We start from the raw sequence: 21,366 nt of genomic DNA on the forward strand, positions 1-21,366 counted from the left end.
TAAGAAAGATGGGGACAAGTTTTATGATGGGTCTTGTTGCACTAGGAAAAGGGAAAGAAAAAATTACCAGCCAAAATAGAGCTTTTGAGCACGCAAATGTTTGAAATGGTTTAGGGTATTCCTGCTCCTGCCATATCTTGCTTTACCCATAAGCCTGAAAATGCTGAGCTTCAGTTAAATTTTGTCGTAATAAGTCTTGAAGGCAATGGAAAAGGAGAAATAGAAACTGAGATGACCTGCAGGTATGGAAATTCCATGTTCTTTCCCCTTGAAGTTTTAGGTGTGTTAGAAATTATTCACTAACTGAAATGATACAGCAGCATTGCAGTACTGGATCCTGAGGTGTCTTCACTCTCGAAAGAACCAATGGCAACAAAGGTTAACCTGAGCTATGTTTTGTTGCCTTCTATGTTGCACTTCTCTAGAATAGTATTGGTCTGGAATAAATATGAATAAACCAAAAATTATGTAAATAGTGATTCCTTCATTATTTCACTTGAATTATCAGGAATATTATTTTGAAATTTAAAGTTCTATTTTGATATATGCATATGTATATGTGTGTGTGTGCATGTGTGTGTGTGTGTGAAGCTGGTGAATCTCATTTTCAAAATTTTCCAGGACATTGAGATACAGAGAGATGTATTCCCTAACATCCCAGTGAGTATCTTGGACACCATATATAATATGTCAAGTGTATATAAAGGAAATAGAAAAAAATAGTCTGGAAGCTCTGCAATAGTGTTTGCAAGTTTAACAGGTTCCTTTGAAGCCTGTGAATAGATGCTTGAAGTATAGTACAATAGGTCATTCTGCATACTTTTTTATGTTGAAGGGGCAATTTTTGACTAGGAAACATTATTCTAGCTCTCATAATGTCTCCCACCCTTTTACTAATCATTTTGCCAAATGCCTGTTTTAAATACACTAGTGTACAAACTAGGTGGTTTTTTATGCATGGACCAGGGATAATCCTAAACTATGCAACTCTCTGAGTCAGGATACAGAATAGAATGAGGACAGACGATATTTAGGCTAATAATTAAAGGGATGTTTGAAAAATTAATGGAGATGTGACTAGGAAAAGCACATTTCTAAATTGCAACTCTTGCACACTGCCACAGAGTAGTGACCCTGTAGTCAGACACAGAACACCATAATTTAATAAGGTTATTGAAACTGTGTGAGACAAAATGCAAAATTAAGCCCAGACGACTAATTATTTAGAAAAGGTAACTCAAGATACATCAAGATTATCAGAATAAAGGAAAATATCTTGGCAGTACAGACAGTAAGAACTGGCAGCCATTGCTAATACTGGGCATCTGGAAACAAAAGCCATACCCTGAAGTGGAAGCATGTAAGAAAAAAGCTCCTTTGTGACCTGAGAAATATGGAACAATCCTTTTGGGTGAGCATTGTTTAGAAGTTTGCTTGACAAAGTGATTTTTAAGAATTAACTTTTTTCCGTTTTACTTTGGAAATGAAGATTGTCAATTTTGAAAATTAACCACCTTTCCTCTTCTTATTTAATACTAGTTTCAAATAAATCTTTAAATCTATCTTTGATTTTTTGCAATGTTTGCTCTTTCCTTTAAGAGATCTCTTCTTTCACTTCTCATTTTTGTACTATCAGGTTGAGAGTTCTTTTGCAATATATCCCATCTGTGGCACACTCTAAGCTAGCTTAACCATTTTAGAAATAGTTCCCATTTTTGTATGGAAACAATTCAGGTGTTAAAATTCAGCTCTAGCTAGGCATTTCTACTCTGAAATATTAGAAAAGCTCATGTGAATTGCTTGTCTTAAAAGATTGTCTCTAGATAAACCATGACTCTAATAAGAACCACTCTCGGCACCTAATGCCTTTCTACCATGTTTGAGTTGCCTTCCATTACAGAGGTACCCTAAATGCTTATAATGCTGATACAAAACCTCTGATGGGATCACATATGCCCTTTCCATTGGATATTTTTCAACACGAAGTAACACCATAAGAGTTTGATTCTACATATTACTACTAATTGAGATAGAGTCCAGGGGTTCTCTGACAGTTTCGTTTACTTAAAAAATGGAGTGAGTTTCCCCAGAAGCTGAAGATAGCTCACCACCCTGTTGGGATCAAATGTTACAGGGACCTGAGGAATTTGTACACGGAGGGTGGAATATTTTTTTTTGCATTTCAGTCACAGCAGAGGAAAATTAATGTAGTCATGGGGCACATGCCTTCCCTCGTTTCCCATCACAGATTAATCAGATCCCCAGGTAAAGTCTAAAGAAAGATGTGCCCTTTCTGCAATGAATCTGTACACGCCTGTCTCTTCTCCTTAGTGTATAACTACTGCTGAACTCCAACTATGTCCAGATCTCTTGGAAAAAAGGAGCAGGAAAACTGTGATGCAAGATACTGATGACCTTTACCATGTGTCAGATGTAAGAGAGTTACTTTTGTTTGATCTTTTTTCCTTTGATGGGTAGCTGCTGCCCTTTCTTGCCAGAACAATGTAAAGGGAAGTCCATGAAAACATAACTGCAGTGAACATTGTCTGGCTCATTGCCTAGAAGACAGTATTCTAAATGACAAAATCACACAATGGTGTCAAATAATATATGTTAACTTAATCCACTCTGTTAATTAGACTCTGCTTCTTAATGTATTGATGATCTGAATCTCTTCCCTAGTTTGTCTTTTGTACTCAAGTTACCTTCTCTTTTCTGAATGAAAATGAAAGAATATAGACTTTTTGAAAAAATCTGAAACTGCCAGAAAAAAGGGGCTCTTGTTGCATATCTTGAATGTTCTGAAAGTAAAAATAACAACCTACATGAAAAAATTTCACAGCTGAATAGAATTACAACTTTCTGCTTTAACTGAAATGCCCTTATGAAATCCATACTAATAATAAAAAAATTATATAGTTTCAAATTCTTATCATTATACAGTTAAAAAACATCCACAATTTTATTTATTGGCTGCTAACACTACCTGGACAGAGGGCAGTGTTATTGCAAACCCTTGATTCTCTTAAAGGGCCGCTGCAGTGTGTCCCGTAAGGTGATACACAAGTTCTGGTTCGCACCTGCGACCCTTGACCACAAGTAACTGAACACGTACTCCACTGGGCCCACTCTTCAACACCAGATTCACCTGTATGCAAGACAACAAACAAACATGAATATAGACATAAGTATTAATGACACAACTTTTTTTTCTGAAGCTCATTATTATCTGCTCTTACAAATCAAAGAAAAAAGTAACACACCAAAATAAATATTTAAAAATTCATGGAGTAAAGCAGCTGTGAAAATGTGCAATGAATAGAAAACAAAGACACCTACAGTGCTGCAGTCACATAATGCCTGTCAGAGGGGAACACTTTGATCTTTTGGCATTACTTACAACTCTATGAGAATTACTGCCCTTCAACACTTCAGAAACACTGCCCTCAGGATGCTAAAAGAACATAGACAACTCTTTTTATATAATAGCAAAGGATTTATCTTTGAAATTTTATCACTCTAGAATTAATGCTTGGTAACAATTTAAGGAACCCTAACACTAAGGGAATTTCAATGAAAGAACCCCCAAACAAACCAACCTCCTAATGTCTAATATTTTCTTCAGTGGAGGAGAGTCATCTAGCATCTGAAAGAAGTTCCCTGGTAAAGATATAAATTTTAACCTGAACTGTGGGATGGTAACTTTGGTTTGATCTTTTGCTGCACTCCTTGCTTTCAGCCTACAGGTGTGCTAAATTCTTGAGTGTGCTGGATCTCACTACTGCATAGTACATACCACTATGTTCAAATTGTCAGATGTGATTCATTAATACTATATATTAGAAAGGAGGAAATGTGTTCATTGTTGAGAGACAGCACATTACATAATTTTTATTTTTTGAAAGCAAGTAATGCATAAAGTCTTCTTGCATGGATGCTTGGGAAAGAATGCTTAAATTTAATTTCCATGAACAGTTATACACACAATTCCTTTTCCAAAGGAAATAATGTTCAGAAAACTAGATCCCTTGAGTATTCTCAGAAAGCAAATGCAAAAATAATGTGAATATACCTCACTGAACAATTTGAGTAAATAATTGTGCATTGATGTTTAGCTTTTTCCACTAAAAATCATCATGTGAAATGGCACGCTGAAGTCTCTATTGATTTTTAAATGTATGTCCTTTTTTTAACAAGTGGGATTTTCTGTTTTAAAATCCATAGTGTGATACAATCTGCAGACTTGAACAGCTTGCTTAAAATTTTAGTTATCTCAATACACCTCCAGTCTTCCAAAAGTTGTGATACTGATCACAATTGAGAGATTGTCTGCAAACCAGGAAGATTCTGGTGCTATCTTCCAAGAACGCAGTAAATGACATACTATTTCTTGAAAATGGGCTTTTCTAGCAAGAATCTGTGAATCTGCCCAAGCTCTCTTTTTTTGTTTGTTTGGTTTGGGTTTTTTTAGAGGTCAAGCATGAAGCCTTTGCAAAATGCTTTCTCTGCTATACCTCTAAGAAGCAATCCTGAGGCTATTCAATGCTTTAAAAAAAAAAGTGCTTCTTATTCAGTAACAAGACAAAATGTTTTATAACTAGCACGAAAATACCCCGGCTTTTCATAAAATTGTGTGCAGTTCTAAAAACTTCTATAGACAAGGACAATATTATGAGCTTTTTACACACAAAAATTAATCAGTGATTTTTGTAGTAATTTTCTTTGTTAGGGAAAAAATGAAAAAATAATCCCTGATTATTGTTTTAATAGTTCCTCTAATATGAATTTAGAACTTTGATTAGGCTGTTACGTGGCTTGGGTTCAGGTTAGATGATATAACATGGTAAATAAATTTAATACGTGGGTGGACATCAAGAATTATAAAATATGCAATATAAGACGTATGTACATGGTAAAAAGACTTGTATTACTATGGGTTTCTAGGCTAATATTTTTTGTCTTTTCCTACTTTTTTTGAAGTTTGACTTTGTCTTTGTTAAAATGGTTTAGATAAGAGGTCAAACAGTAGAAAAAGTCAAAACTATGTTTCTCAAGACATTCCTCATTATATAAAACAGTCATATATACTCAGTGTAAATTATCCAACACAGACATGGTGACACTGCATAGCTAACAAAACACAGAAATTAAGTATTAAAAAATTTTTTTTGATATCTTAAAGTGATAAAAATGTTGCTCTTAACCCTTGAGACATGATGAAAAATAGCAGCAACACGATCCTAAGAAGTGTGACTGTATGGAGTGAATTTTGAAATAATAGTAACTATTAAAAGTTCTGAGGATATATGTACTGTCCATTCAAAAGAGCCATAAACTCTCAATATATTTTATCATATGTAAACGATACAATGCTTAAACATTTGCTGGAAGAAGGTCCTCCACAGTAACATGATGTACGGTGCAAAAACAGTGAAATGAAAAGAAAATAAAGAACCAATTTATCTCATCACCTGCTTTGCTTTCTTTTGTTCAATGCATTATGATATTTTGGTAATTTTTAGATTTTCAGAGTATTTTGTACTGCTGTCAGTATGATTATTACTTATTTTGAAAGATTTAAAAGGAGGGAAATATCTTCACAGGCATATCATATCATAGTTAATTTACCATTTTTAATTTAACCACATAAAGACTTTTATATTTTCTAGAGTAAACCTCGACTGACTGCATAACATGCTAATATATCTTCCATTGTTTGCTTTATCTTTTTTCCATTTTTTTCTTTTCTGAAATGAAAATTTCAAAATGGCTACTTTTTATTTTCCTTCATTTTCCGTTATTTGAGAACTCTTACATTTTTATATCTATCATATTAGATCTACAACCTCAAATTAGCTACTGGCAAGCTACCAAGCCCTTATTCTCCCCTGCTGCTGGACATGTAAGAGGAAACATAACTTACTGTATGGAAGGCCTCATTGATCTGTGTGAAACTTACCTGCATTATACTCTCTAAATCCCATAACACCTAAGGGAAGGATCAGTCCAAACACATAAAAGGACAAATATAGAACAATAAATTATTCACACAAAATTTTTTAATAATTTTTGACTGCCTCATATCACTCCCCCAAACCAGCAAAATGCATATTTTAATACGATATTTTAAACTCTTCCATTCCCAGCAAAACTTGGTGGATTAAGTACATCAAACTAATAGTATTAAATGCTTTTCATAAATCTTTTCCAGGATAGTTTTCTATTCCTCTCTCTCTGTCTTTTTAAATGATACAAACATTTTGGTGCACTTTCGCATCTGTTTTATTATTACACAAAATAAAATATCAAACAGGCTCAAAATATAAAACCTCATAAACTCAGTATTCATTTACTATTAGGACTTCATTTACTATTAGGTACATGGGTAATTTAATGAGATACGTGTATTAGAAAAATAACCTTATGAATCAGTTTAGAAAGATATCACAGTAATTTTATTGCAAGAAAAATTAATGCATTAGAGGTGAAGAAAATATGCAATGATCACTACAAAGGAAAATGAAAATGAAAAGATGAAAATTAGTATGTTCGAAAAGAGCACAGTATTACTTAAAATGTGTTAACCTACAACATGGAAAATATAGATTTCCTCAATGCTCATACATCTCACATGCTTTCAGAACAGGACCTTGAAAACCAAGCCTGTATAACGTTCATCTCCCACTCCACACACGCAGTCTATCAGAAGGTGATGGTATAAGGAAGTGCTGCATTTATAATGCAGTTCTCTAGCACCCATAACAGATGCACTGCAATGCATGACTAGAAATCATCAGATACAAGTTTTAAGTGATATTATTAAACTTTTAGGGATTTATATGAGGAAATAAACCAGATAATTTTACTTATTTTTTGAGTAATTGTATGAATTCAGGAAGCAGCATAAAAGCAGAGGTGTTATTCTATGTAGTAAGCAACTAACATTCTATGTCATAGCTACGTATGTGAGTAATCAGTTCTACTTCCCTGAACAAAAACTGCATAGAGAACTCTAGGCTCCCTTCTTCCACTACATTTTCTTACAGTAGTATCTGGGAGTTAGCCATAAAAGCAGTCCTATAGATTAACAGGAGGTAAACAGACTTCTAAATTCTAAGTTCTTTACCAAACAGATCTACACTGATTGGCTATACATGTATTTAGATTGCTTAATATATTGATTTCTGCAAATCTGTTAAGTAAAGCACCCTATTACTAAGGAAGTCAACATGCAATATAACTAGAAGCAATCATAGCTCTTTTACTGAAGTGCATAAAAACTGGAAGCATTATGTATGGCTGATGCAGGCATATATTCTAGGTTAGTAACTATGGAATATAGAGTAAGTTGTTTTAAATCCATACAAAAATATGGGGCACAAAATTGTCAACACAGCAACTTACTGGAATGGAGTGTGTAGGGTGCCATTAAAGAGTTAGATTTTACCAACAGACAAAGGGGCTATTATCAATGTCAAAATGGGCAGTAGCTTTGGTGCATAAAAGCTTAATTCAACTCCACTGAAATTTTATTATTGACCTCAAAGGCAGCTGTGGTAACTGTTGGTAAACAGGCTGGTTTGGTTTTTTTTAATTACTTCAGGTTTCCAATATCATTTTGGTATCTTTAGATAAAGAAGATGAAGTTGCTCAAACAAAATTAGAAAATATGTTTTAGATGAAAAACTGTTAGATAATTTGCACATCCAATTAAAAACTACTTACGGCCAATTTCATTTAGCAATTATGAATCTGGAAACTAGAGAATAGAACGTCGTGCTGGGCCAAAGATAGTAAATGCTGAACGCATGCACATTAAAGTCACCCCAGTAATTAATTAATTTGATAAATGCCTAAAGCTGGGATTAGACCTCAGTCTATTTATAAAGACATTCTGAAGCATGTTCTTATCATCTTTGAAAAAATGTTAATATGTCATAGTGAGCTGTCCTGTGTCTTGTACATGTGAGACTTCTTTTACTACCAAAGAAATTCATGCTTACATTAAATGATTCAGTATCCACATTCACAGTGCATGTTTTTGTATGATCTACCTAATTCTCAGCTACTTTATTTATGGACTTTAACTGGTGAAAAAAAAAATGATTCAAAAAAAGTATCAGCTTAGAAAACTGACAAATATGCAGCAAAAGATTATGGAAACATGCAGTGGTTTTGCTAAAATTAACAACAGTAAATAGAAAAATGTAACTGATGTATTACCAGTTTGTGCCATAAATTTAGCAGCATCAGCTTGTTCCTGAGGGACCCTTTTCTCATGAACAGATCGAGGTCGCTGACTTTTAATTGTATGATCTCCCATCATTCCAAATTCTAAAGACAGAATAAAGGTTTATGAAAGCTTGTGTGTAGACATTTCTCAAAAGTCACATACTGTCTCATGCAATATGTTCCTAAACATACCTGGAAGTTGCTGATAAGAGTCAGGCAAGTGATCATGGCAGTTAACATCAACTTAACTTTGCTACACTCAGCTTTTAATAAATACTTAAATTTATGTCTGCAGATTTTCCAATATGATTTTATTGTATGAACCAACATTCAATGCAGTGACACATACTAAAAATCAGCTGTATAACACAGGACAAAAACACTTATTCAAATGCAGACATTTTATTATTGTATCTTGGATCAGTGCAAACCACACCAGAAAATGACTGTGACAGTGATAGACATTGCTGTTCTATGGCAGAGTCTGCTGCTCCTCCAGAGGACTTCTATTTCTGCACTCATCTTTCAGGCTGATGAAGCCTTCAACAGAGATAATGAGCCATCTTTGGGAATGGTGGCAATGTGAAATAATAATAATTTAGTCAAAGAACTGTTTAATTTTTAGGCTGAGTCCAGCAGAACAAATGCTTGTGATCGGTTTCCTTTCTGAAACTTCTCAGTTAAAAAGACTACAGGCTTTATCTTGCCCTCCACACTGATTTTAATAGGGAAACGTATGAAAAATCAGTGACACAAAAGCCGAGTGTGGGACACAAGAATGCTTCAGGTTTTTTTATCCTATTACTGCTGTCATCTTCTCTCTCTGGTCCTGTGCAAACCTCCTACACTTCTATCTTGGCTCCATTTTTCCTCTCTGTGAGTTAATGTGGAGAGATCTTTGCACTTAGAGAGGGACTGCTGCGTCTTCAGCACAGGAGGATCCCTCTGATCCTCCCAGGCACACACAGCTGTCTGCAGCTTTGTGCTAAATATTCTGTTTCTGCTGGGACTCTAATTCAGGAAGCGTGTGCTGGGAAATGTGGGTTAACATTGAAAGTACTTCAACTACCATCACATGAGGTTTCTGATGAGGCAGAAGGTGTCTGAAACACTAAGAACATAAACATTAAGAAATACCTTTCTGTTGGAAGGTTACCTTGCAAATGCAAAATTCAAAATTCTCCCCAATTTGTAAAGGCATGAAGATAAAACTTACCGTTCTGCCTCAAAAGATGCAAAACACTATATAAGATGTAAATGTTACTAATAAATATTATTTGCAAACACATTGCTTTGATAAATCATTGAACATATTTAATTTTCTATTTAGAGTAAAGAAACAATAAAAGGTAAGCTGATTTTTAAGGAGTCGATCAGCAGAAAGAAGTTTTTTCTTTTCCAGTAAATTATTAATGTATTTTTCCAAATTAGTGTTTCTTTTTGTAAATATTCATTAATTGCACCACTTAAAATATAAATTTAATTATTAATTTGAGAACAGCAAAGCAGTTTTCATTCTAAAGAGAATATTTGAAAATCTAGTTAATAAAATATATTTTGAGGATTAAACATTCATCATTTTTAATACATCCCAGAAATAAATATAAAAGATAATTAAATTATATATATATACACACAAGCATATATATGTGTATATATACATGTGTGCTGAAAATTTTATGAATAGATTTTTACAAAATACATCTCTTTTAAAAGTTTTATGAATAGATTTTTACAAAATACGTTTCTTCTACAGCTCCTCTGATTTAAGATATCTTTTTATTCTGTGTGAAATTTCTTACTATAATGAAAGTTTTACAATCGATACTCTAATGCAAATTATGATTAGAATATTTTTACAATTTTTACAACGTGCAGTACAAATGACACATTTAAACCATAATTAATAACATGGTAATGGCAAGAGACTTTACATAGCTTTTCCCCCAATGAGACTATTGCAGCAAGGCATGTTTACTCTCAGTTTGCTGCCTCCATGATCTCTGCTCGTCAGGCAGTTTAGAGGATACGGCACCATTCTTGCAGAAGACTTAGTTCTACTTTTTAAATTACAGAGTGCAATAATGGGAGACCTTTGCTAGAGGAAGGCTTTCCAGAGGCATACAGGGAGGTGGTAAACGTTCCAGTCCCAGTCCTGCAGCATCTCGTGCTGGGTGCAGGCACATGCAGTGTCCTGCAGGACAGAGACCACTGGTGAAGAGGCAAAGGGAAGGCTGGGAGATCAGTTTTCTGGGTTCTGGATTATACCCAGTGTAGCTCCATTCACAACAATGGAGTTACTCACAAATACCAGCAAGCGTGATAATCATGCCTCGATTTTTTAATTTTTTTAATTTTTCCACTTAGCAACAACACATTTTTAATTTACGCATTCAATTCATTTCAACAATTGCTGATGGTCTTTGAGATGCACTTTTCAGCTAATCTCCCTTTGATATATTAAGCATAGTAAGTATATATTAAAGATAAATGTTTCATTACAAAGTTAAAAAAACGTCTGTATAAGGTTTGTCAGAAAATGGAACCAGACTTATGCAATGCTCTCATTTTCATACTCAGCTGAAGTATTTAACCAAACACTGCATGAGAACAAAAGTGGTACCAGGAAATGCCGTGTACTGGCGTGGGTGAGGCCTCATTAAAATGCCACCCTTGTAAGAAATTTAAAAAGGATTAAGTACATTTTTGTAATGGGATCAGAAATGTCCACTTTCTGCGTATAAGTATAAACGATGGTCTCAAAATTGTTTAATCAAAGAATCTTAACAGTAATGCATTTTTATGAAGCATTTTAAAGTACAATATCTTTCTTAAGTGACTGCCACAGTTTACAATAAATACTAAAAAACACTAAAATAAAACTTTCCTCCATTTTCAGATCCTAGGTTATGAATGTAGAAGATGAACCCACTTGCATTTGTTTTCTGTCAATACTTCACAGAGCAGAAGTATTTAAATGCTTTCTGGGCAGGGACAGCTTTTTAACCCAAGTCAGCCTAGAGTATGACTAAATGGCACACTAATATCAAGGGCCCATTTGTGTGGGAAAGGTGATAAGAACCATCTCAATCTAGGCAGTATCTGGTATAGAGGTGTCCTGCAAGGTCAAGTCAGTATAATGCAAGTCCTGATGTCTGGGATATAAGATTGGATATATGAACTGACATTCTGAATAAAGGAATTTTTCTCATTCTCACTCTTCTTACCTAGTTCTTGCTGCTGAAAATAAGTTTTCTAACCCAGAAGGTATTTTTGTAGACATCAGATTCTGAAGGGAATTTCTTTTGTGATACCTGTCCTAAATTTTCTTTGGGTGCAGGACAGTCCTTCTCTGCTTTTACCTCAAACATTGATATTAACCATGTTATGAAGAAATTTTTCACAGGGAGGGTAATCAGGCATTGGAATGGGCTGCCCAGGGAGGTGGTGGATTCTCTGTCCCTGGAGGTTTTTAAAATGAGACTGGATGTGGCACTTAGTGTCATAGTATAGTAACCATGGTGGTAGCGGATCAAGGGTTGGACTTGATGATCTCGGAGGTCCTTTCCAACCTGGCTGATTCTATGATTCTATGATTCTATGTTGTTTTGTTAAATAAAGGGAGACAACGAATCCTTTCAGCAACAAACAGGTACATGGCCTAATTCAGAAATCACCAGTATGACTCTTAAAACATGACTCTGAAAACATGAACGAGTTTTAATACTTTTTACTACATTGTTACTGCTATAATCCAACAGCATGAAGGTAAAACTCATAAATACCTCAAAATGTAAATAAAAACCAGCATTATTGGGAACCTTGAATAGATCATTTTAACCAGACCATGACTTATAATAAATCGTAACACATTCCAAAAATTTGGGGTAGAAAACCTGAGGTTTAGTTATCTGACAGAAGAACTTATCCTGCTGCCAGTGGTCCTTTGGTGGCTATGGAAGTACAACAGTTTCCTGCAATAAGATGCGTATTTTCTCTCTCCTCAGCTGTACACAATGGATCAGTACTTCAAAGTATTTTAGTAATGCATGTATCTTAATATGGATGTGATGTATCATACGGTTAAGCATTGGAAGAGACTGCCCAGGGAGGTGGTGGAGTCACCATCCCTGGAAGTGTTCAAAAACAACTGGACATGGCACTTAATGCTATGGTTTAGTTGGCATGGTGGTGTTCAGTCAAAGCTTGATGATCTTGGAGGTCTTTTCCAACCTAAATGATTCTACGATTCCATGATTTTATTTTGCATATGAGCTGAGCATATGAGCGTGTAAAATATTTCCATGCCTTCTAGGATTGAAAAAAAATTAAATTTGAAATTCCAGAGTTTACAGTTGAGTATTATTTGCAACTCTTATCACTAGTCCCATTGGTTTTACCTTTATTTTTATGTTATTTTACGGGAATTTTTGTTTCTATTGAGTAACCTTTTTAGTTTTTAAAAGGAGAAGCTAAAGTCTTGCAGCCAGTGTAGGTGTACATTTTTAGGAGAGGAGAGAGGTGCCATGTGCTCTCTGTAGGAACAAAGAAGAAAGAAAATCTGTTAACAGTGTAAAAATACAAACTAGGAAGACTGAGCAGTACAAAAGAAAAATATCAGCTTTGCAAGGTTCTACTCATCAAGTAGTAGAACTAGTCTTTGCTTTTGGACAACTGGATAATCATTAAAGTTAAGGTACGTGTCAAACAGATCAAACAGATCCTAGGCTGATTTATAATATTTTTAACATATAAATATGTATTGCTACAAATATATCCTAGTCATCAGATAACATTATAAACCATGCTGGTTTGGCTTTTATGGTTATTTTTTTTTGTCACATTTCATGGGAACTTCAAGTGTAAATGCATTGATCTGGTTATGGTGTACCACCTACTATGTGCTATTTTGTGCTATTTATGGTGCAGAACACACTAAGTTAATAAAAAAAAAGCCTTTTTCAGCATCAGTTGGTGATGACAACATGAATGAACTTTTGAACTAAAAAAAAAAAAGTGATTCTGAGACTTCTAGGTTTATCCCTTTAGGACATGTACAATGTCAAGGAACCTCTGAGAGTTGCTGAGTATCGTCAGCTTGTACGGAACCTTCTGGAAGGTGAGACGGTGAGCAGCTCCCTGAAGGCTTTTCAGAACCTTAAAAGCAAGAAAAACCAATAGATTCCCCAAAGTGACTGTCATTTTCTTCTCTCACCCACAGCTCTCCAGCAGTGTGCTTCATACTGTCCTACCCACTCCTAACTGTAAATAGCCAAATGAGTGTTTTCAATTACTCTTGACTACAGAATGAATATTAAAGGTCTTGCAGCCAGAATGTGCATTAATGCAAACTGTCTCACGTGCAGTAGCATGGCATGCTCTCTGTGCCAACACAACAATGTTTTTCCCAGAAATTATGCAAAATGATGATGTAAGTCCCAGGTGAAGGGGGTGCAGAGGGGGAAAGGAAGAAAGAAGACTATGGAAATACGGAAAGAATCAGTTTGTTTAATTTTTTGACTGAACTATTAAATAATTTCAGTAGATCTGATCATTTTTTACTTCCAGGAGCTTGCAGAAGTTTTCTGCACATTTAATTTTTTTGTAGCTCCTTCTACAGGTTCTCCCACAAAGATCTGCAGCAGTAGCAGTACTTGGGATTTCTCGTCACATTGGCAACTGGTCAGTACAATTTCTTCTGGGCACTAGATGGCAGAATGTGTGTTGACTTAGAAGCACAATTTTGCATTGATTTGAGAAACCGTGACTTTCTGTTTCATTGTTTCATTTTCACTATAAAATTATCTCTCCTACATATAAAAATAAAAAAAAATCATTACATTCAAAGGACTGAGGGGGTTTTGCTGTTTTCTTGTTGTTGTTATTTTTGTTTCGGTTTGATTTTTTGTTGTGTTTTTTTTGTTTTATTTCTTCTTTTTGTAGAACTGGAGATCAATAAAAACCCAACAAAACACTCAAACCAAACAAAACACAAGCTGCAGTTGCTTTTTTTTCCCTTACAGTAAACCCTATGACAGGAGCACTCCCTTCCCTGTCCCCAGCACTGCTTCACTGTGGGAGGGTACCCAGGCCCCACAAGGAAGCACTTGTTCTCTAATGCTGCATTGGCAGGACACAGAGCTTCAGGGTATCAATGAATACCATCACTCTACAGTACAGATTTAAGCTATAGCTTTCTATGGGAACCCCTTAAAATGATATTTCCTCACCAGGCAGGCAAGTTGCCAGAAGGGTAACATAACTATTAGCTGAATTAGATTTCCATGGGAACCTCTTCTTAATGAATGTGGAAAACATTCTGAAAACAGCCTTTGCCTACTTCCTACATAGATCCTGGTCCCATAAAAAGTCCTCTTTTGACTCTTCAAAACAGTATAGAAGAGCTTTTACCAGTTTCAAACTGAATGGAATAATTTCTTTCACTAGAGAGAATTAAAATCTGAACTGAGCCGTATTCATGAACACAGTGAGAAAGATATCCCATTACCCATGAAAAAATGGAGAGGATTTCATAGCAGTGGAAATATAAAAGGCAAAAGCATTTCTACTAAAAAAGTATATTTTTTTAATTATATTTTTGCATTTTATCAAGTAAAAGAAAAAAGACAGGTTAGCATTTGTAGGAAATTAGATACAAAATTTCCTTTCACACACAGAGATATTCTAATACGTATATGAATGCACTCTTTCATCTTTCAAAAAATTAGGGAAAATAATTATGTATTTTAAATAGTCAACATATTGTACAAAGGTAATTAGTTTATATTTGTCTCTAGGGAGACCCATTTGCTCCTAGGACATAATTTTGGATTAATATTACTTGTTGGTATTTTTAATGACATAAGAAATGAAGTATTACTGAATTAAAATATAAATGATAGTACAAATCCTGAGGAGCTAGACTTTCTCATGGCAATGCAATCTGAATCTCTCTGTGCATCTCTGCAGTGACTCTCTTGGCCAGCCATTATCTTCAGTAGGATCTGAACCTGTTAATTTATGGCTACAGATTTGGTCAGTGAAGAATATCGTAAAGATGTAATATTTGTTCACTTTCAATATGCACAGAATTTTAAAACTGTGTGAACTCTATTACTTGTCTTCCTGGTCCCAATTGCTCACCATCTTATACCTATGCAGAAGAAACTGAGCATAAAAATCTAGTGAAGTGACTCATACCTGTTCAAAATGAATGTCAAATGCCACCACAGCAGGTAGTGTGTTTTCACATGTGCTTTGTAGAATTATAAGTAAGCAAAGAGCAAAAGGAGGGGTGGATGAAACCTCAAACTACAGCTTTACCCTTTTTTATATCTACTAAATCTGGCATATTTGTAATTATCACAGCCAGGGAGGCAGAAGATGCTCTGTAGTTCACATTTTTCCCATTCAAATATTTCCCTAGTAATCCATCCCAAAATGGTTGTATTCAAACAAAAATAACAAAACTGATAAAAGCACTTTACATTATCAATTTTAACATTTAAATCCCATAAATTTAGAAGTATATTATTCTCTCATATTCCTTATTGTTCTCTCAGAAGATTCATGGATGTAATAACACATTAAAGAGCAAAAACACAGGGGATTACCTTCATCTATTTTTGCCTTTTTTAAATGAAAGATTTTTAATGCATTCTCCTGTAGCATTCTCATAATTTTAATGTTTCTACTATAATAACTTATTCATGTGTAGAGTTTAAAAATTTAAATCATGGTATCATAATAATACTTCGGAATCTTCATTGCTTCTTTATATTTTGTACTATTTTACTTCTGCATTAAGTATTTTACTTTTGTCGTATATTTAATTAATTGAATTATTGATATGGTTAGCCAGTGCAGTAGTTATTTCGGAATGGCATCATTTTTATATGAACAATTTCTTTTTTCTGAACACTGCAGTAAGCTACCTAGTTATTACACACAGGCTAGTATATACCTCTTTATTGTTCTAGACATTTAAAACTGAAGAGATGAGGAGTGAGGATAAATGGTAATTTTCTAAGCTATTCTTGAATCCAATAACTCTTTCTCTTTCTTTTCTGCTCTAGAAAGACTGAAAAATAAGTAAAGGTAATTGTAGAAAGCAGGACTCACAAGGACATCTAGACTATTTCCTTGCCCTGCAACTACTTACAGCCAACATTTCTGCAGATGGTTGCCTAATCTTTTCTAAATGATAGCAGCATTCATTAAAATATGAGATGAATTATCTATGAATTTATGACAGGGAAGCTTACAGTCTGTGAAAGATTCTAAAGATGCATGAAGAGAAGGAACAAGAATCAATATTTTAAATAACAGGTACTGCAAACAGGTACTTGCTAAAACCAGTTAAACTGAGTGTGGGCTTTTTTTAGAATGGTAAAGTTTCTAGGTGAAGCTAAATGATATTGCATGCCTTTTTAAGAGCATTTTCTTGTCCTTGTTTAAGTCTCCTAAATTGTTTTTATGAAAGAATAATAAAAAATGGAGGAAGTGTCACTGGATGTGAATTTTGCACATTACATTTTTATCGTCTGTGGTACCGTAAAGCTGGCTGTTTTGTACACAGACATTATGGGTGGCTGCTAAATTTTATGTAGAGAAGAGAAGGAAAAAAGTAAAGGACAAGAGCCTTGGCTGCTTTAAGCTGGTCTGGTTCCACCCAGCCAGACCAAATTTTGTCAGCTGAGAATGCAGCCTAGAAGGTGTTTTTCCAAAACCACAGCTCTGCTATGAGCTAGAAGGTATAGCTATCCAGTTCACAAGGGGATGTAGCCCTTGCTAACTGTCCCTTGCAGGTTAATGATCACACACATGCAATTTCAAACATATTATTCCATCCAGTTCAACATGGGAGATGTGCGTACGGCACAGCCCCCTGATAGGAGGGTGTTGCAATGGTTTCCAAAATGGACCTGGAACCTCTTAAAAGGTCTCTTATGGTGAGATAAGTTCTCTCTGAATTCCTATAGTGACACCTATGGCCTTAACAAATAAGACCCATAAATAACTCTTCTCTAGTCATAACCTTAATGAGAAAACACAAAATGAATGAGAAGAAAATCAGTGATACAAAATTTAAACCTCAGAGCAAATTTTCACAATCATACAGTCATAGAATTGTTAAGGTTGGAAAAGACCTCTAAGATCACCAAGTCCAACCATCAATGTAGCACCACTAGTATGTTCACTACTAAACCATGTCCTCGAGTACCATATTCACATTTTTTTTGAATGCTTTCATGGATCGTGACTCCACCACTTCCCTGGAGAGCCTGTTCCAGTGCTAAATAACTAAAACTAAATCCTGAACTAAAACTAAATCCTTCCTTCAGAAATGCATGCACAGGATTTTAAGCAGGAAAACAATGTAAGAGATTTAACTAAAAACTATGAAGGAAAATCACTTGGACCTAGATCTTCTGAAAATACATTATATGTTTTTGCTGGCTTTAGTAAAAGCATACTTTTCTAGGTCTCCGAAATTCTGAACTTTTAAGACATCAAATATCTCACTGAAGCTAAGAAAACAATGTTCTCCTTCACTTTCCTTGCATAATCCACACTAGGAAAAAGTATCTGAGTGTATCTGCTGACACATCATTCCTACCTCTACGGCCCATAGTGTCAGAGAGTACCATGTAGTTTGCTTATTTCACAGGTGTTGCTCATGCAATGCCTCTGTTCAGCTGCAGATTTGAGTTAAACAAAGCATAATTTGACAAACACCTCTTGGGGAAGTTCACCCTGAAGCCTGCATTAAAGAATAACAGAGGTGCAAGATTTCCTGCCTACTTAACACCAGGTCAAATACCCAATGACAAAATATAAAACAAATATATTAAAAAAAAAAAAAAAAGGGGCAGAAAATTTGACCTAAGAGCAGATGTATTTGATGGGCATAATCTATCTGATTGTGGTGTACTACTCTTAACACAGAAAGAACAGCACTTTACTGGACTGAGAAAATGAATCCATTAGAATTAGTGAGACTGATAATGATGCTCTACAGGTCTACCAAATACATAATTACTTTCAGAGCCATCAGTATGTGTGTGGTGTTTTTTGCAACATATATATTTTTTTAAACTTTAAAAAATGCTGGTTTTCAGTTGTGACAGATTTCTACTCTAGATAGCAAACTGCCTCCTGACCTACTTCACTGATTGAATTAGAAAGCAATAGAAAACATAATCGAGTCGACACAACATTGATGCTCATATTAGGGAGAATTATGAGGATGACACTATTGAAGCAGTACATCCTCAGAGGTGGAAGAGCATGCTTGTCTTTCATCAATAAGCATCAAACCAACTGATTTTAGTATCCTCATTGTTCCTACATTCCTGCATGATGTCAGACACTTGAATCACTTAAAATTCTCATGCATGTTCTGCAAATATTACTGCAAAAATCTGTACCTTTTGACCTCCACAATGATTAATGGAAGTGTACTCTCCAGCGAATTGTGGCTGTTTCCCCTACAGATGTCAATAAAAAGAATCATTGAAAAGTGTCTACTCCATGGTGGCTACGCAGAATACATCTCATGTAATTCATTCCAGCCTGTCAGCATAATAAGAAATGTGGTAACCTAAAAGCTGTCTTAGCTCACATGGTGCATCGTTTGGAGAAATTATGCCAACAGTCAACATATATGAATGTCTGGAGGTTGCAAGCAGTGATTTTTCAGTGAAGGTGTTTAGTTCTCTACTTAGAGCTACACAGTTTATGATACTCATTTAGGTTGAGAACTCTGTAACATATAAACATATTCTCAGAACTACTTATTGCTTATGGACATACATAAACTAATATCTACATAACTAATATCTACGTCTTTAGTTAGTCGTGTTTTGCTTAGTGCAAAGAGACTTTCTCTTAGCAGCTAGAGACCTACAACTGGGATATGTATTATGGCTGTCTAAGAGAGGCTTAAGACTTGAATCTCATCATATTGCTTCTAACGATGAACCTTTTTTGAATCATCTACAGTGTTACTTGCACATCTGCCCGCAGATAACCTTCAAATCTCTCCAAATGCCTTACTCTGCTGTCTAGAAAGGGCTGGAAAAGAATGGGTTCACTAGGGAGCTCAGTAAAATACTGAGCTAGGGAGCTCTACAAAAATAGATTTTATACAAAGCTATTTTCAGACGAAAAATTGAATGTGCCTCAAATTAGGCTTTTGTCTCTTTTGTGTTGGCTTTCTGAAAATATCCCAGTTAGTTAGTTACCTGAAAGAATTCTACTGTAGGCATGTATAATGGAATATTTACATCAAAAGAAATTCTGAATCAGTAAATTAAATTATGCCCACTAGAGACTTAATAGCATATTCTGATTGTTCAATCAGCAATCAGAATCTGAACTATATGTATATACTTAGATGACCATGGCTCCAACACTACTACCATAATGAACAAATTAGACATATTTCACATTCAGTTAAGTGATTAACAGATAACTTCAAAAACATAATAAGGCAAAGGAGATTATAAGTTCAAAAAATTCAGAAAAAAAACCACTATGCTGATCACGAAAGTCATAAATTATGTACTATTTGCTTCAATCTAGTAATCAAGAGCATTTTAAGTACTCTGAAAAGCTAATGTTGGTGCTCACAAGGTATCAGTTCTCAGAAGACCAGAAAAAAAAATCCTAGCTTTAGACCTAATGCACACTGCTCATTCAGTATTGAACCTGCGGAATAATTTTTGCATTTTCTAAGATATATTTAAGTTTCATCTTCTGTTTTTATTTTTTAAAAAAAGTTACTTCAACTTCATTTTCATTCACATCTCAGAATAAAAGTTCTTCAAAGACTAGAATCTTACAATTTTAGCAACAGCTTTCAGGAAATGAAAATATATCTTTGTTTTTTAAAAATCATTATTTGCATGATATATAAGTAGCAAACTCAACTAAACTCTGTTCAAGGAATCCTGGGTCACAAAAGTAACGTTCCATTAGTTTTAATGAAGATTTCCGAAGTACTGCAGCAGTGGGTTTGCAAAGCCTGACTGAACTGGAGTGCTCTGTGCCAGAACTGACACTGGAGCCCTGAGGTAGTTATATCTACAGTCAGAGCAGTTTATTTCCCAGGGTAACTGCAGAACCCATTGATGCAAGACGTGGTTATAAAAATGCCCACATGCTAACATATGTAAAACATCTCCAAAGAATAGTCTGGGTGCACAAGGTCTACCTCTGGGAAAAGGGCTTGGTGCCATATGACAGCACATGTATAGAGTTTAGACCATAGAACAGATGTTCCCATTTTGTACTTTCATGCAATTTATATTTTTAAATTTATACTTTTTAAAAAAAACAGTACAAGTTCCAAAAAGACATGAAGAAGCAATTTTTTATGTAACAGATTCTGTCAAAAAATAAGTAATCAATGCTAATATACAACTCCCTATATTGGTAATCATGGTTAGAAAATATATAATTTTGATCACTTTATGGTGCCTTTCAATTATTTTCCACTATCAAAAGAATAGACAAGTTCCATTCTGCCTCGTGCTGTTGTTTTAATACATCAGAGTAACATCACTTGTAAATGACAATACTATGATCCCCACCAGTGTAAATCACAAGTCATGAAATAACAGAACTAAATGTGTGTATAACTGCTGTGTGAGCAGAACTGGCTCCAGGTGGATTAATTCCTCTGGCTTTGAGCAGCACACAGGACTAACAGACCTCTGGTCTGTTAGACCATGTGGATTCTTATGCATATTCATACTATTTAATGCTTTAGATTATAGAACAATTGCAGCTAGTTAAAGAGTGATTTCACTAAATCCTTATTCATGATGAGGTCAGCTTGGATTTGCCTCTAAGTGGCAGTCTTTTAAAAGGTAATGACAATAAACTATTCCCAGTATTAAAAATGACACAGTACAATGATGCAGGAGGAAAAGTGCCGGTTGGGACAATGTCTTCTGTCGTTCTCTTACTATCCCAAGGCCCATCACCGTTATTGGCTTAAAATGTTATGGTTGTATTCACTCGATATATACTAAACTGAAGTTAGGAATATCTGCCACTACACCTTTTTAAGGTTCCTGTGGCAGGGCCTGGGCAGTTTGCTAAAAAAGCAAGAATTCATTAAAAACA

At 34.9% G+C, this 21,366-nt stretch overlaps 1 protein-coding gene across 10 annotated transcripts in view; it reads right to left on the bottom strand.

The window, feature by feature from the left end:
* The window catches only part of ADGRB3 (adhesion G protein-coupled receptor B3), a 463,218-nt gene that overhangs the window by 272,357 nt on the left and 169,495 nt on the right, over window positions 1-21,366 (bottom strand). For 7 of the 10 annotated variants that reach the window (XM_027713236.2, XM_027713240.2, XM_027713245.2 and 4 more), the window contains exons 3-5: window positions 8,224-8,334; window positions 5,960-5,989; window positions 2,987-3,148 (exon numbers count right to left, since the gene is read on the bottom strand). In XM_027713236.2, coding sequence (XP_027569037.2) covers window positions 2,987-3,148; window positions 5,960-5,989; window positions 8,224-8,334 — 303 coding nt within the window. The remainder of the gene's footprint in view (window positions 1-2,986; window positions 3,149-5,959; window positions 5,990-8,223; window positions 8,335-21,366) is intronic. The other 3 variants (XM_027713239.2, XM_027713244.2, XM_027713243.2) reach the window with 2 other exon arrangements.

The sequence above is a fragment of the Pipra filicauda genome, unplaced genomic scaffold (assembly GCF_003945595.2).
Source record: "Pipra filicauda isolate LSUMZ 115617 unplaced genomic scaffold, ASM394559v2 scaffold123_size2130275_pilon, whole genome shotgun sequence".
Lineage (NCBI taxonomy): Eukaryota > Metazoa > Chordata > Aves > Passeriformes > Pipridae > Pipra > Pipra filicauda.